The sequence below is a fragment of the Microtus oregoni genome, unplaced genomic scaffold (assembly GCF_018167655.1).
Source record: "Microtus oregoni isolate MIOR12 unplaced genomic scaffold, Mior012 000057F_ref0000458, whole genome shotgun sequence".
In the NCBI taxonomy this organism is placed as follows: domain Eukaryota; kingdom Metazoa; phylum Chordata; class Mammalia; order Rodentia; family Cricetidae; genus Microtus; species Microtus oregoni.
In genome coordinates this window covers 5,688,373-5,706,045 of record NW_024543833.1, presented here as the reverse complement: position 1 = coordinate 5,706,045, position 17,673 = coordinate 5,688,373, and the positions used below count along the sequence as shown (strand labels likewise).

Here is a 17,673-nt window from a genome sequence, read left to right as displayed (position 1 = left end):
GTGTAAGGACCACAAGGCAACACTTGATATACCAAACTGTGGTTTTGAACCATTATCTGGCCTGCAAAACACCAGAATGTTCTGACACGTGATCCACTTGAAATCAGGTCTGGCAGAGACAAATGCTGAACACCTGTTGTCAATGCAAGCCACCCCAAGATCTCTGAGGGCAGAAGCGCTTGAGCCCAGGGGTCCCAGTCAGTATAGTAAAAGTCTGTCTCAAACAACTAAAAAAGGAAACAGGGGCTGAAGAGGGAACATTGGGTAGAGTGGTAACATTGCGTCAGAGATTACATCTCAACAAGACAGAGTTCCTGCCTGTAACTGGCTCTCCCAGGGTCTCAGCGTCTCACACGAGAAAGCGCAGAAGCTGTCGCAGGATCCCGAGCTCAGAGCCTGGTTTGCTAGACTGTCTAAACCCTCCCTGCTTTCCCTGGTTTCCTCACCTGCACACCTCTGCCACTCAAAGCTGCACTTTTCATCTAGCAGAACCGGTCTGTGACACCCCCCATCCCATTTCTCTATAACCCCCACTTTGTTCACAGAAACCGTCCTTACCACGCCAGGTCTCCACATCCGCATAAACTCCCCACTTTTATTCCTGGGGCCGCAACTCGGCCATAAGGTGCGGCCCTCACCAACATGCTGGGCTTTATTGGGATCATTTAACTTTTTCTCTCATCGGCTCACACATTTCACGGTTCTTAGTTTCACTACGGTCTCCCTAGAGCCTGGTGCTGGGCCTTCCTGACACCTGCGAAGGGCTCGTCAGGTACCTGTTGCGTGCACTGGACGAATGCGCCTCGTTTTAAAGAGTGTACTCTCAAGAGTGGATAGCACGCCTGCCATGCCATGGACTAGGAATAATAAAAATAGTTAATTGCCCTGGGAAACATGCAACACATATTTTATTTCATTAAAAACAGACCTCAAATTCAGTTTATAAACATTTCGGTGTATGACAGTTACTTTTTAAAAAAAAATTTTTTTTATGTAGTCCCTTCTCCAACAGCTTTGACTCAAACTGTCCATCTTTCCCTATAAATGGTACAGGATGAATGTCATAAAATAGGCTGGCGAAACTAGACTCTACTCCACAACTGTCCCTGGATTTAAATATCTGTATCTGTGTGTCTGCTCATTTGACTTTAGGTTATTTGACTCCTCCTAACAGTCTCTAAAATTATATGCACACACATTTTTATTTTCATTTGGAATCAGGTATAGATTTCTTCTTGGAGTACTTTGCTTTATATTTGGCTAATTTATAATTTACGCCTAAACTGTGGCATTTTTTTTTAGCATATCTTTTAAAAGCATCAGCCTGTGATTTGGACTGATGACCCTAGTACGGGAGCTAGCTCTCTGTATTGGGTGGTAAATGACAGTAGTAATGATGTTGGTGACACATGATAATGTCCTGTCATGAAAACTGCAGGTTCCTCACACTTGTTCTATGGAGAGCAGAGGCTGGGGTTAGAAGGAAGATTAAAGATTAACCTGGCGAAGGCTGAAACCCTGAGGAAGAAGTCTTAGAGTTGGATGTGAAACAACTAGACAGATAAGGGGGACAAGGGGCTCTAGGCCAGGGAAGGCAGACCAGCTGTCCCCTCCCACTTGGACCTGTCCTGCTAGTTTCTTGTCAACTTGATACAAGTTTGAGTCATTTGAGGAGAGGGAACTGCTACTGAGAAAATGTCGCCAACAGACTTTTCTGTATGTAAGCCCGTGGGCCGTTTTATTGATTAATAATTGATCAGGGAGGGCACAGTCCACTGGGGGGGGGTAATGCCACCCCTGGGCAGGTGGTCCTGGGTGGTCTAAGAAAGCAGGCTGAGCAAGCCGTAAGAAGTAAGGCAGTAAACAGCTTCTTCCAAGGCCTTTGTTTCACTTCCTGCCTTAAGGTTCACACCTTGGGTTCCTGTCTCGGCTTCTGTCAATATTGTAACTCAGAATATGTGAGCCAAATAAACCTTTTTTCCTCTCCAACTTGCGTTTGGTCATGATCTTATATCAGAGCACTAGAAACAGATTAAGACATCTCTCACACCCTCGAGAGGCATATGTATGCCACCATTGGTTTCTCTTATGTCCTGGCTTGTTACGCAGCTAACTGTAATAGACTAAATTTTAAGAATTGCTTCTAACAAAAGACTTCCACCTCAGAAACTGCAGACTACCCTGTAGAGAAGGAACTGCACATGACACAGCCAAGAAAGACTGAAGCTACATCTTGGTGGTTGTGATAGAGCTAGCTCCCCGCCACAAGTAAACTATAGGCTGGTCACGTAGTTGTGGGGACAGAGGAAGCTTAGTTTAAGTAACAGCACTGGCGAGACACCTGCAAGGTCAGGCGATAGTAACACTGTCCAAGTGACTAAGAGTTATCAGTCAGTAACTAACAAAGTTGGAGTAAGAGATGGACAGAGGAGAGGGTCAGCCACCTCTAACTGGGTAAGCACCACGTGAACAGCTCATGACCATCTTCTTGGCTGGGCAGGCACGGCATGCATACAGCTTGTGATTCTTACATTTTCTCAGCCCATGATAGCACAGATTAACCAATTTCGGTAGAGATTCTCTCAGTCTTTGTCCAGATTCTGCCAATGCCCTATGAAAACCTCCCGACAAAGGAGTTCCATGGCTTTTTTCTTCTCTTGGAAGCTCCTCCTTCTGAAGGAGATTTCTCTCACTTAATTGATCACTTTTCTATCAATCTTCTCCATAAAGTTGAAACTGCTTTGCACAGTCTTATGAGAGCCCACGTCTTTAAGTTTTATTCCTCCGAGAAAAGGAAGTCTATTCAGTGTTTCACAAAACTCTTGCCTTTGGTCACTACGTAAGTGAAAGGCCAACATTTCGGGCCCCTGGTTCATACCAACTGGATTGTAAAAGGTTTCATAGCTCCTAACCCTGCATTAATCCAATTCTGAAACATTCCTAGATCTTATGTACCTTTATAGTTCTTCCAACTAGCTCAAGACCCCTCCCCCGCAAGTCTGAAGGGGACCTTTAAAAAGACTTGATGGGATTATAGTAGGAAAAGTCACATGTGACAATAAAGCTTCTGAAATTCCTAAATGCATTTTTCTTACTAGAGGAACATTAAATGGTATTTGCAGGAATTGAGTAAATTGATAATAGTAGAAGTTAAAATAAAGACCTTAAATTCATGTGACTTACTCCATTAAAATGCATTTATAGGCATGATATAGGCACAAAATGGAAATGTAAAAGTTTCCAGAAATATATATTTTCCCATTTATGGTCTCACTACTGCTTCCAAAGAGATTTTGCTCATTTCTTTGTAGTGCTGGGGGTAAACCCAGGGCCTGATGTACACGTATTTAACACAGCGCTGAGCTATATTCCTAGCTTGGCTATCTCCTTCAGTTTCTACCCTGACGAATGACTTCAAAAGCACAAAGTTCCAGGACTGACCTCTCTGTGACAACCCAACTCTTTGCTGGCCATTTTTCTAGATAGTTTACCTACAAGGAGTTATTATTTAGATTTTCTTTAATCAACTACATTAGAAGTTCATGATTGGGCTCAACGTGAGGTTTGTGTGTATGAGTTACTGTTTGCATGCTAGACAAACCAGTTTTAATTTTCTATTACATTACATTAAACACTCGTTTCTATATGTTAAAATTGGTCTTAAATTTTAGGTTCTCTATGTTCAGAAACCCAACTTTATCCAGTCTGACATGGTATATTTCAGTCTTCCAAGTATTTCATAGCGTATCATCCTGGATTTCAATAGCACATCTCTGGAAAGAGTAGACAGTTATAAAAATCTAAAATTTTTTAAGCCTGGCTTGGAGTGGCATATGCCACTGCAGTTCTAACTACGTGGGAGGCTGAGGCTGGAGGATCATTTGATTCCAAGAATTTAAGGCCAGTCTGGACAACACAGCAAGATCCACCTCTCAAATATGAGTAAAACATAACTTTCTAAAACTTAAATCATTCTTTAAATAAAGTTCCATTATCCTTTAAAATTACTCCAGAATAATGAGTTGGCTGACTTAGATGAATTACACCCAGATTCCTGAAGGTGTAGTTTTGTGGGTCAAATTGGGCTTTCCACATAAAGATCTATTTACCAAGTGAGAGGCCACTGATACTTTTATGTGAGACAAAGGGTTTAAATCAAGAAAAGACCCCCGACATGAGATCAATTCTAGATGAACTCAGGGATTTTAGGCATTCTACGGAGAATCTAGAAGCCAAACCCTTACCACTGAACAGAGTATTCCAAATTTTTCCCTTTCCTATACCCTGAAAACGTCCTAGGAGAAGTAGTGGTCCTGACCCCAAGCGCTGGAGGACACTGACAACCGTTTCGTGGGGGGGGAACGGCTTCATTCGTTCAATCTGGAGTCCTTGGGGAAACCACGGTGGACAGGAGGCTATGGCATTCCCAGAACAGCTGAGTTTGAAAATACAAAATGAGATGTTTTGTTTGTTTACGCCTTACTTGAGGGAGCAAACCCAGGTAAGCGCACACGACGGCTACAGTTTAACCCTACTTGAAACAAAGTACCCAGGTCACCCAGGACACTGGCCAGCGCGATTCCACCCCACCTAGCTCCAGCACCCCGCGCGCGCGTCCAGTGGGGGTTGGGCCGGAAGGGCGCGGCGGGGGCGGAGCCGGTGGGCGCGGGAGGCGTGGCTCCGAGGAGGCGGAGACGACAACATGACCGGGCCTAGAGCTTGGAGGACCTAAGAGGCGCGGCCGGGGCCACGCCCCGGGCGGGAGGGCCGCTCTGTGCGCGCCCGCTCTATGATGCTTGCGCGCGTCCCCCGCGCGCCGCGCTGCGGGCGGGGCGGGTCTCCGGGATTCCAAGGGCTCGGTTACGGAAGAAGCGCAGAGCCGGCTGGGGAGGGGGCTGGATGCGCGCGCACCCGGGGGGAGGCCGCTGCTGCCCGGAGCAGGAGGAGGGGGAGAGCGCGGCGGGCGGCAGCGGCGCTGGCGGCGACTCCGCCATAGAGCAGGGGGGCCAGGGCAGCGCGCTCGCTCCGTCCCCGGTGAGCGGCGTGCGCAGGGAAGGCGCTCGGGGCGGCGGCCGTGGCCGGGGGCGGTGGAAGCAGGCGGCCCGGGGCGGCGGCGTCTGTGGCCGTGGCCGTGGCCGTGGCCGGGGTCGGGGCCGTGGCCGGGGCCGGGGCCGGGGCCGCGGCCGTCCCCAGAGTGGCGGCAGCGGCCTTGGCGGCGACGGCGGCGCGGGCGGCTGCGGCGTCGGCAGCGGTGGCGGCGTCGCCCCCCGGCGGGAACCTGTCCCTTTCCCGTCGGGGAGCGCGGGGCCGGGGCCCAGGGGACCCCGGGCCACGGAAAGCGGGAAGAGGATGGACTGCCCGGCCCTCCCCCCCGGATGGAAGAAGGAGGAAGTGATCCGAAAATCAGGGCTCAGTGCTGGCAAGAGCGATGTCTACTACTTCAGGTATCTCTCTGAGGGTGCGGGGGTGGGGTGGGGGTGCAGGGTCAGGTAGGGGTCAGGGGTCACGAGCTGGCCTGGGCAGGGGTTGCAGGATTAGAGCAGAGTCCTGAAGGTATATGACAAGGACCGGGTGAGCTGGTATGGGGAGGGGGTGCTGAGGCCCTTGGCAGAGGTTAGACCTCAGTGGAGTGAGGGGCACAAGTGTCTGAAAGGTGAGGAAGGCACGTTCTGCAGAAGACTTCCGGGAAAAATGGTTTGCGAACGAAGGGTTAATGGGAAGGATGGTTAGCTAGGCCACGAAAGGGTTAAAAGAAGGTGTAATTCATCGAAACTCCAAAACCCAGTCACTGTTGGCGCCTGTCCCAGCATGTCCCAGATTCATCATCAGAAGTGCGTTTAATCGTGCCCGTGTGGAAGAATTAGCCATCTACAGGAAGAAAGTTTCAGTTAACTTTGTAGGATCCAGGGAGGTCTCACGTAGAAGTCGGCATTTGTGCCGTGTGGAATGCTTTGGCGTGGCAGTCTGTCCTAGTCCTTTGACAACGGAAGTTGTCAGACTCCCAGACCAACATTTGTTCCCCCAGTGAACATGGGGCAGTGTCTGGAGACTTTTCTGGATCTCACCTGGGGAGAGGGTGCTGTTGGCATTGTGAGGGAAGGCCGGAGGTGCTGCGGTGCTGCAGTAATGAGCTTCCCCCAAGTGCGAACCAGGAGTACAGCTGAGAAATAGAGCCGAAGTGCTTCAGGGTTTTTCACTTGAATGTCATCTTGCAGTACTATGGTTACACTGCTGACGCCCTTCATTTGTGATGGGTGGCAAGCTCAGGAAAGGGTTAGTGGCCACTGATACCAGTGGGATTATGAACAAACTAAATGTTCCTCCACACCTTCCCATTTATCATTTGAGTACAAACATGTTATATTCAGTAGCTTGGAGGACCCTGGGTGGAACGGTTTTCAGGCAGTGTAATATTTGAGTGTTTGGGAACTAGTTCTTAGTCGTTCAGAAGCTGGAATAACGTGAAAATTTTCCTCCTGGTCATTCAACTGGCGCGGGGGAAATATGCTTGGGTATAGTAGTTCCAATTCATATATGTGAACAGCATTTAAGGGGTTAAAAAGTTGTGTACAAGCATGCATCAAAATACATGAGTGTAGTTACTGCTGATGTACGCATAGATATGAGCATATTGTTTTCCCTTTCTCCTTGGTGGTGTTGGTCAAACCCAGGGCCTGGTCCATCTACAGACAAGTGTTCTGCCACTTCAGAGCATCGCCAGACCCTGAACACATTCTTGCCGGATGCTCAGATGCAGGAATGATTTGCTTACTCTTTTCAGCACTTGAAGTTAAAAAAAAAGTGTTGCGTTCCAACTCATTCACTTTGTTTAAGACAACTTATTTTTAGTGCTGGGGATTGAATCTATTCCTTGCACTCACTGGGTGAATAATATAAACTGAGTTACATCCTGTTCCCCTGCCCCCTCTGAAAATTTTGTGGCAAGCGCCTCACTGAGTTTCCCAGCTGGACTTGAATTTGCCTGGAGCTGGTGATGCTCTTGCACAGCCCCCAGGGTCGCTGGGATCACAGTTCTGTACCAGCAGGCCTGGCGTTCAGAAAGCTTCAAGTATGAAGGTGATTGTGTGGCTTTCAGTTTGTCCATCACTGCTCAGTAAAGTGCTATGATGTTGCTAAAAATAAAACGGTAGCTGCTAGCTGGATGTAGTGGCCCACGCCTTTAATTTCAGAACTCAGGAGGTGAGGCAGGCAGAGTTGCTAACCTGGTCTACAGAGCAAGTTCCCTGCTTAACAGCCAAGCTTACACAGAGAAACCCTGTCTTGAAAAACAAAACAAGAAATTAAAAGGCTGCTGCTGTTAGATACATTTGTTTCATTTAATGCTGCTTCCAGTTCTTGTTTGCTTAGGGTTTGTTTTACTGTTACCTTTTCTAGTAGGCAGGCTGCACAGGCTTTGTGAACTGCTGCTGCTGTCTCAGAGACAGTTATTTTTGACAGGAGTCTTTTGTATCTGAGATTGAATCCATTCTCAGTTGAGCATTGTAGAATTTGTATTTCATCGCTTATGGAACTTGTCTTGCGATATGGTTTGTTTGGTTTTGGAATGATGTATTTATTCAAATGAACTTTGCATTATAGAAAAGCTTGTGTTTTTCTTTTTTTTTTTGGATACATAGCTGGAAAAGAAATTCAAAAGTCAAACTGGGTGTGCTTGCGCATGCCTGTAGTGTCAGCTACTCAGGAAGTTGAGGGGACAGGATCACTTGAGCCCAGGAGATTTGATCCAGCCTGGTTAATCTAATGAGACTCTTGTTTCTAGAAGCACAACATTAGAAGCTGGTGAGATGGTTTGGCAGGTACAGGTTCTTGCTGTAAAGCCTGATGACTGAGTTTGACCCCTGGAACCCACCCGGTGGAAGGAGACTGATCTTAGAGGGTGTCCTCTAGCCGCCGCCTCCTTGCCACCACTACACCCTGGCCACCACATATACACCAAGTATTAAACACACACACACACACACACACACACACACACGTTGCCTGCTGTGACACTCTTCAGAGGCTGTACTATGGATGCATGAAGTACAGCGTGAAGCTTGTACCGCATTAGTTTCTTTAGTTGTGTGATGGACCAGTGAAACTCAGTTCACACTACTTTTAGGCCTTAGTTTTACACATTGGTGTCCACGTGGTACCTGCCTTAAACCAGGAGCTCAGAATGTCTGCTAATGGTAGGTTGAGCAGGAACCCTCCTGCTGGTAATGTGAACACCGTCACCCAGCTGTTCACACAGACTCTAACATTACTGACCCCCGAATTAGCCTGCTCCTGGGGAGATTAATTTGAGCTAAGCCATGCCTATTTACTGAGGGTGTGCCCCACACTTATTAAGGCACAGGGAAAGCCTCAGGTTTTGGTGGAATATGTTTTGGCTGCGTCTTGAAACTGTGCAATAGAAGCACCTCTGGTTGCCAGTTAAGCAATGTAATTACGCCTTCTGTCAGGATTACTGAGATAGTGCTGTGGCGGTTCATATATTATCATCCAAAGCATGTTTTCAAAAAGGGTGTGGTTTGTTAAACTACTGGGTCCACTAGTACAGTTTCTGAAAAAAATTCATTGCCACATTTGAACCCATAAAGCAGTAATTTTCTTATTGGCCTTGTGATCCTTCATTTCCAGGATTTGGCTTTTTGTGCAACACATACTGGTTTGTGTTTCTGAAATACTTTCCTCTTCATAGGGTTTCTTAGGACCTTGTTCTCTCTCGCCCTCTCCTTTCCCTCTGTGCAGCACTTGTTGGTCCTGGTACTAGGTGTATAATCCCAGGTTGGCTTTGCAGTAGTGGCAGTCCTATCTCTGTGACTCCCAAATGCTAGAATTGCAGGCACACACTATCATTCTTGGCTGGCTTCACTTTCTTGAACTAAAAAGAGCAGGACTCAGGTGTTGCTGAGGTCCATAAAAATCACAAATGATCTGAATAGAAGTATGAGTCTCCAGAGGAGGCAGCTGGGTGTAAGATTAGATCTAGGCATGGTTCTCCACATCCTGGGCCCAACAGTGGTGCACTGGGAACAAGCCACAGTTTTCCCCCTCCTGGGCCTAACCGTGGTGCACTGGGAACAAGCCACAGTTTTCCCCATGCTCTTGTTTGTCCACTTATCAGTGGGTCTGCTTGTCACACGAACCTCAGAATATTCGACACAAGGATTAATACTGTCCTTGCTCAGGTAACCAAATAGGCAACACATTCAGTATGGAGAGACCATGAAGTTTCTTTTTACTCACAGTTGCAGAGGCTACAGTTCACTGTGGTTGGGAAGGCCCTATCCCAGGTTATTACCCCTGACCCAACCTTCAGTATTTGAAGCAAATTTAATGCAATATAATTTCATCCATAAAGAACTTCTTCAGTGAGTTGCTTGTGGCCGTAAGACTGAAACATGGAAATTTTATAACCACACATAGTTCAGTGTTGCAAAACGAGAAGAAAAGTCAGCAGTCACATCACGATTATTCCTGCTACAGTGGTGCTCTCTCCATGGGTTCAGAGGAGGGAAACACATTTACTGTGAGGGCTGTGGGGTCTTCATGGCAGACAGAGGATGTTAGGTTCATAAAAATAGGAATCTCCAGAGGAGATCTTGGAGTTTGGAGTGTTGCATTATAGACCAGGTAAAAGATGGGTCATTCAGCTCAATCTTGACAAAATGAATTAACCAACATGGTTGGAGCAAAGGTCATGGGGTAAGAGAAGTGGAAGGTAGGGTTGAAAGGTTGAAGGAGCCAGGTTACAGAGCCTCAGATGCAGGGCTAATGGGGAAAATCCACGGAACACTATTAGTTTTATATTTTAAATTTATTTTAAACTTACATAAAATATAAAATTAAGTACTTATATATTCTAAAAACTAAGTTTATGTTGAAGGCTTTTAAAGAGTAGCTATGGTTCAAGTGCCCTGCTTTAGGATGGATGTTGGGATACTTTAGAATGCAGAAGCTAGCAGATAGTCTGTCATGGTGACCTGAGGTGCTTAAGACCATGTTGGCTGTAGCCGTGTGCAGGATGGGTTCAAAGGTGATTAGTAACCGATCAGACGTGGAGAATAATATGAAAGTCGATAGCAGTCTACTGGGGCATGTTGTGCAGGGGCTTCTGAGTGTTCATTTTAGGGACGAGTACGTGTGCAGGGGTGCGGAGGAGCTGTGAGGAATAGCTGAGTCAGTCTTCCTGTCACTGCATACTGTTTTTGGAAGCGGGAGTATGCATTTTTGAAAAAATTATTTGGCAATTTTCAGACAATTAGGGTTTATACTTAAGTACAAAAGATAATTCGAGGTTTACATTTTAGCTTCAGATAAAATTTGGTTTCTTGGGGAGTTGTTTTTAATGTTACAGAAATCTTTTGTTTTGAATGTTTACTCAAGTTTGAACAAATTAAAGGGGTGGGGTAAAGAAACAACTTAGAAAGTTTAAGGGTTAGAGAGATGCTCAGTGGTTAAGAGCACTGGCTGCTCCTCTAGAGGCCAGCGTTTCCTTCCCCGCTCCCACATGGTGACACCCAGCTGATGTAGCTACAGTTCCAGGAGCGACAAGGGCACTGCAGACATGTGGTACTCGTCTGCAGTACATGCAGGCAAAATGCCCATACATTTAGAAACATGAAAGTATTCTTTTAAAAGCTTGAGGTTTCCGTTAATCTTTTCCAGTGTTCAAGTATATAGAAGTTTCGTGTGTGTGAGGGTTTTCCTTAATTCCTTAGAAAGTTCTTGATTGTGGTGGGTAGTCCTGTGGTTCTGAGCGTGTTCTTCATTAGTATACTAGCCCTCTGCCTTCAGAGAGGCCCTGTGCCTTACAGACTGTTGTGTGTCATTCCACTGGAGTGACTCCATGCCCGTAGCTCCTCTGTCAGAAATGGCCTTGAAGATAGGCTTGTGTGGTCTTTGTAACAGCTACTAACGCTGTAGCTCACTTGTCATCAGCATGTGTCCTGCTGTTAGCAGAGGGGCTTCAGAGGATGGGTTCAGTTGCACACTGCAGGTCTGTGGAGACAGGGTGGCACAGGAGAATGTAGCTGTCTGCTCAGGAGATGACGGTTCCAGATGGGTTCACAATGTGACAGAAATATAGATGGCACTAAGCATTCTGGTATCTCAGGTACAGTTTCTAGATTTTCTTTTACATAAAATTTCTTCTGGTAGTTATATTTAAGAATCTCTAACATGGAGTTATGTTTAACAGTCTTTAAGCAGTTTGACAGAATTTAAGGGAGGCTGGGTTCAAGTGATGAAATGTCCTCATATGAACTGAGATTTGACTCATAGTTTGATTTTTAATTAAATAGTGAATAACATAAATTAAGTACATGATTGCAAGTTAGTTCAGGAATGGGGTAGGTTAACAGGGAAATTTTCTCTGTGGTTGAAACTGAGATAGTATTCATTACTTTGGTCAGAGCAAACTGAAAATGACTAATCTATTCACCAATCTACTAGTGTTAAAAAATACTGTAAACTCAAGTTATGAATTGATATTTCTAGAATAAGTAATTGACATCTTAGAATAAAAGCTTAGTCACTTTGCAAGTCCTAGTATTTCTGTGATGCGGACGGGGAGCAGTCATCTTAGAGGTGATGGGAATGTAGTTCCTGTCTCTGCTCAGCCGGGCACTCAGGCTCAGTGCTGCTGTGCAGCTGGTGTGAATCTCATGAACACATTTCCTACTTAACTGTTCTCTTGGGCCTTGTCCTCCTATTGTGTGTCCCTGTCTCCTACAGCAAGGTCCCTAGTGTTCAAATTCCCTGGGGCAGGCAGGTTTACTTTCTTGAAGCTTGTTACTGAAAGGACAGTTGTAGTAATATGAGCGGCGGGGCTGCGTCCCCAACACCCCAGCCGCCTGCCCGGCTAGCTTATGCCCCGAAATAATTACACGGACACTGTATTCTTTTAATCACTGCTTGGCCCATTCTCTTCTAGGCTAATTCTCACATATTAATTTAGCCCATTTCTAATCATCTGTGTATGGCACCCCAAGGTGCGCTTACCAGGAAGATTCTAGCCTATGCCCATCCTGGGTTGGACCTTCATCGCATGTGTCTGCCAGGGAGCAGGGCATGGCGTCTCTGCTGAGGCGTCTGCTCCGGAGAGCTGTCGAGAGTCTCTGAGCTCACTTCCTCTTCCTCCCAGCATCCTGTTCTGTTTACTCCTCCCACCTATCCTCTAACCAATAAAATGGGCCAACGCAGTTCCTTTATTAGCCAATGACCTTCCTCCATCAGACAGTGGCTTGTCCGGAGTTTCTGCATGGCACAGTCTGCCACATGCCTCGCAGAGTCCTGTCTACAGACAGGAGTGGAGCAGAACTGGGGAGGCACCACTTGATATTGCTAATCTTGCAAATTTCGGGAGGCACCACTTGATATTGCTAATCTTGCAAATTTCGGGAGGCACCACTTGATATTGCTAATCTCGCAAATTTCTGCATTTCACCCTTCTTGGATTATAAGTATGTGAGAGTTTCAAGCTGGGCCTTGTGCTTGCTGGGCCAGCTCTGTACCCCTGAACTGTGTTTGCAACCCAGAATAGTCTTGGTAGTAAGTCCTGTCCTTGGGTATTTACATCTCTGGAGTCTGAGGAGAAGTGTCCAGAGTAACCTCCTTAGTGAGTTTTGCTCTGTGGAAGCCTTGACACTGAGGTACTGGCATATTTTTAGAGTGACTTTTAACACACAAGGAAACACCTCTTGCACATTCAACTTTGAAATTCATTGGTTCTTCCCAAAATGACTTTGTTTGTCTCAGCCACATGCTAAGCAGTGTGGTGCTTATCTTTTTGGTAAAAGTTATACTGCCTGAATATTTTCAAGTTCTGAAAATAAGTCAGCTGAAAGAAGATCCACACTGGAGCTCAAGTTTTTATTGCATTAAAAGGATCTTTAGGCAGATATTCGATTAAGGATTGTCATTTTATTTTGTGGAAAGATATTTTCTTGTTCTTTTTTATATATTGGAGATACTGAACCTAGGGCCTTGTAGATGCTAGGTGAGCATCCTGCTACTGAGCTATATCCCTCTTTCCTTCTTAAAGCCACCAGGCTGGGCTTGAACTCTCTCTTGCTTCAGCCTCTAGGTAGCTGAGATCACAGCATGCATTACTGGCTTAGCTTCCTTCTCTCTCTCTCTTTCTCCCCACTTCATTCCCTTATTCACTACGTGTTAAAGATAGTTTATCAGGATGTTCTTTTTCAGTCACATGACTATTTGATAACAAGGGCTTCATGGGTATTCAAGCTTAATTAAAACCATAATCATATAAATGGCTGATAAATACAATAATTATAATTTTTTCAGATTAATTTGAGTGATTTAGTAAGATTTATGTAGTAAAACTGACTAAAGGTGAGATTTTTATTTTTAATTTTAAGTATATGATTCATCCCAGCATGCCTGCAAAAGAAAACTACATTCTTTGTTACTCAATTGATAGGCTTCTTGCTCTCAGTTACTTTGTTCAATGGTTGCCTTTGTATAATGACTTTTGAGAGTTTATCAAAAGAGGTTTATATTATTTGATTGTTGGAAATATATTGGAATCAAGGAAACATACAGGAATTGTAATGAAATAAAATTTCAGAGGACTGCAATTGTTTTTCGTTTGGACTGGAGAATAACAATGCACATGACGATTTAGGTGGGCTTGAGGGACATAATATCTCATTGACAGGTTCATCCCATCTGGAAAGATAGATAGATTATACCTTTGGAATCAAAGGTACATGGCATACTTCAGTGACATTAGGATACCAATGTCGACAGGATAAAGTCTGCAAATAGTAAATTTGATTGAGTTCTTTTGATGATGTACTAAGGAGGGGAAGGCATTTTGTCACTGCTGGGGAATCTGAGAATTTGAATTTGGTGCTGGATGGGTGGCGGAGGAATATGGGAGATGAGGGTTGTTAGTGTTCATCCAGCTTGGAGGAGTAGATGCTACATGGGCAGTGAGCCACTGGCAAAGATTGGAAGCATGTGGTTGATAGTGATGATCGAGCTTGAGGCAGTGTTGAAAGTACCCTGATGGCTTTGCTTGTGGTGCTATGCCTGTTTTCCAGTGTAAAATGCATTTGGATTTGAGATAGTCTGTGTGTGATCATATCTTCTTTCCCAGACTGGATTTTGGTTTTGGCTACTTTACTTACTCTTATGGTCTGGTTGGTGTTGGTTGTAATCTTCATCGTTAGTTGAATTTTGTAAACTTTGAATTGTGTTCCAAGAATACTTAAGTCATGGGATTGTGAACAACAAAGGTTAATAGGTCTTCCAGCCATCCGGAGTCTGTGTTGACAGAATATCATGCAATGTGACAGATGACATGCTTTGTTTATTAGACCTGAGCCTGAAGTTAGTTCAGTTCAGCGTAATGTTGTATTGTTTTGTTCCCCAGTGTTTTAAAGTTCTTTGTTTGTTGAATTGTGTTTTACTTATTTTGACTAGTTAGTGCAAGGTTAAATTCTAGGTGTGGCATGCCAGCCTCTGAAATGCTTTCTGAAGTTCTAAGGGGTTTCTTCTGCAGAAACAGTCACAGTTTGTTCTAGCTATTTGGTTTATAAAAGTTTTTAGATAAGACTTTAGGGATATTGTCCCTAAAAAGCAATTTCTTACAGATTAATGACACAGAACTCCTTTTTAGGGAGTCTGTTTTCTGCAGTTCTGGCACTTTTACAGTTTTCCATCTTTGGCGGTTCTTGTTTATAAGAAGTAAATTACTTATTTATTGGTTTTTTTGAGGCAAGGTCTCATAGCCCTGGCTAGACTAGAAGTACCCTTGTAGTGAAGCTGACGTTTTGCCTCCATCTTAAGTGCTGGGATTACAGGCCAGACCTGTGCCATCACACCTGGCTAAAAAGAAATAATTTTTATAGGCTTATTTTACTTAATTTTTTTCTCTTTAGATCTCTGTGCTTTTTAAAGTTTTACTTTTGAGATTATATTATAACTGCAACATATCTCCCCTTTCCTCCTTCCAAATCCTTCCATATATTCCTCTCAGCTCTCCTTCAAATCCATGGCTCTTTTTTCATTAGTTATTATTGCATGCATATATACATTTATATCCCTAAATATAACCTGCTCACTTGATGTGCTTATTTTAGACAGTTTGTCAAACCAAAGTCATGTCAGAATTGTATACATAGGTTCACAGATGTTCTTGTTTTTCTTTTTAGTTGTAGTTTTAGTAGAAGCATTTACACATCATAATTTCTTTTTTTCTGTTATAGATACTATAAGTTTATGCCAGATTATGTGGAGTCCAAATTCATGTTTTAAAGTAGCTACTGACTTTAACAGTTTCTGAGCTCTTGACATTGTGCATAAACCAGTGTTTTCAAAAGACAGTTTGGAAAGAAGTTGGTGGGAATGCAGACTCTTGTAGGGAGTGTGCTGCATGGACTGTGCTCAGCTCTCAGGCAGTTAGCTGTGTAATCTGTAGCAGCATGTGCAGTGTGCTCCAGTGTGCACCAGGGAGAGCTGTATTGAATGATACACTTTCTCTTTCTGCAGAAAGTAAGAAGTTTCTTCAAGACTTGTAGTAATTCCAAAATGAAACCCAACACATGTAATTGTAATTTGTAACAATCAGGAACAGAAATTACTGTTAAAAAAGGTTATGTAGGAATGCATTTTAAAAGGGCTATATAGAGGCTATTAATATTTCCTTTTGTACAAATAAACTTTTTTTTTCTTCTAGTCCGAGTGGTAAGAAGTTCAGAAGTAAACCTCAGCTGGCAAGGTATCTGGGAAATGCCGTTGACCTCAGCAGTTTTGACTTCAGAACTGGCAAGATGATGCCTAGTAAATTACAGAAGAACAAGCAGAGACTACGGAATGATCCTCTGAATCAGAACAAGGTTGGTGACTGTACTCTAGCATAGACGTGCACTTCCCAAGCTCTCCAGACGTGTTTCCTGTGCCATCGAGATTTCCAGAGTATTTTAAAACTTACAAGTGGGATGTATTTTTCTGTATTTGGAAGTGCTTGAACAGAGAAAGTGTGATTGTACACAGTAGAAAACAACGTTTCAGTGTGTCGATAGACTACCAGCCTGTACTATATACATTGTGGTTTTTTAAAAGCATATTTCTTCTGTTTCCTAAAAAGAGGCAACATTACTGCATCATGTGTAACTGCATAGTAATTTGAAGTTCAGAGTCTCAGGAGGGCAGTGTGACTATGACTTTGATGTTGACGATGTCGGCTCAGACATTACTGTTTTCATCCTCAGAGATTTGTTTCCCTAGCCCTTAATTCTCTGGAACTGCTTGGTTGATTATTATATAGCAGTATAAACAAGTCATATTTGGATATATTAATTTAATTTGATTAAAGCTTTAGTGTCTTAAAAAAAAGGTTCTATTCTTCCAAGAACAACTGGCCGTGTATGACCCACAGACAACTCATTACATGGTTCCTCTAAGTAGTGACTACCCTTAGTGCTGAGTCGGGAGTTGAGGAGGACATCACCACTACTGATGCCTAAACCAGTGGTTTTAATGACTTTGTTATCAGTTGTTAAAGGTGTTCATCCTATGTATTTTAGGAGCGTGTGTCTGTGCGTCACCATCTCCACTTTCTCAGGACAGTCTTGTACAATAGAGTGAAAGCAAAGTCATTTCATGCATAGGATTTGACTGACGTAACCCTGCCGGACCCCCAGGAGTGCAGCATTCAGACAGGAACCAGACATTGCACTCCGGCAGGCATGGGCTTGGTGAGCTGGCTGTGCTCTGTGTTAGCTGGTACAATCTATCATAGTGTAATATCTGATACAGATAAACAACTTTCGGAGGTTGAGGCCTGAGACCTTTTGGAGAGGGTAACGAAACTTCTCCCATAGCGTTATTGTGAAAATGAAGTGGGGGTTTACATAAAAACATTTAGCAAAATATTGACCTCTGCTATTTCCTTTTCCCCCCCTCCTAAATTGTCCTTTCCTTCCCTAAACTGCAGCCAGCTTTCTGAGCAGCACGCTACCCTGCTTAGCATAGTGTTCAGTTTAGGAAGCTTTCTGACGCAAGCCCTTTTCCTTTTCTCAAGCATATACACACACTAGTGTACGTGTGTATACACGACAGTTTAGATTTTCTAAAACTGCCCCTTTAAACTCTAGCACAGTAACGCTTGTGTACCTACAGAAGGACCTAACTGTTTATGAAATGACGAGAATGCTTATAAATTTTCCTCTTGTTCCCAGAGTCACATTTTAGCCTCATTTAATGCAGTTTAAAGCTTTACCCTCTGACAGTTGTGGTTCATTAAAAACCAAATTCTAATTCGTCTCTAGTTTGTGTGCATCTCTCTGCTCTAGTTGCTCTGGACGCTCATCACCACAGCATGGCATGTGCTTTCAGGACCTGCTTGCTTCTGTGCAGCTCCCTCTGCTTGGAATGTGCTTCCCCTCCCCCTCCATCTGGCGAACTCCTCAGCTGAGGCTCTGCTCCATTGCCTGCATCTCTGGGAATCCTGTCCCTTCCTCCCTGGTGACTGCTGTGCTTGGCCCTTGCATTTGTGCCTGTGCTTCAGCTAGACTGTAAGCTCTTTGGGAGCAGGGACTCTGGTTGGTTTTGTTTGTACAGTAGCCCCAAACCTTGCACATAATAGCCTGTTAAATAAACACTTGATGCTTGATTCACTAGCCACCTGATTCTAGA

The 17,673-nt window shown here is 44.4% G+C and overlaps 1 protein-coding gene across 1 annotated transcript in view; it reads left to right on the top strand.

Moving 5' to 3' along the window:
* The first annotated feature begins 4,763 nt into the window (after positions 1-4,763).
* Positions 4,764-17,673, top strand: part of Mbd2 (methyl-CpG binding domain protein 2) — a 57,618-nt gene continuing 44,708 nt past the window's right edge. The window contains exons 1-2 of the mRNA XM_041639221.1: positions 4,764-5,444; positions 15,713-15,872. Coding sequence (XP_041495155.1) covers positions 4,900-5,444; positions 15,713-15,872 — 705 coding nt within the window. The 5' untranslated portion in view covers positions 4,764-4,899. The remainder of the gene's footprint in view (positions 5,445-15,712; positions 15,873-17,673) is intronic.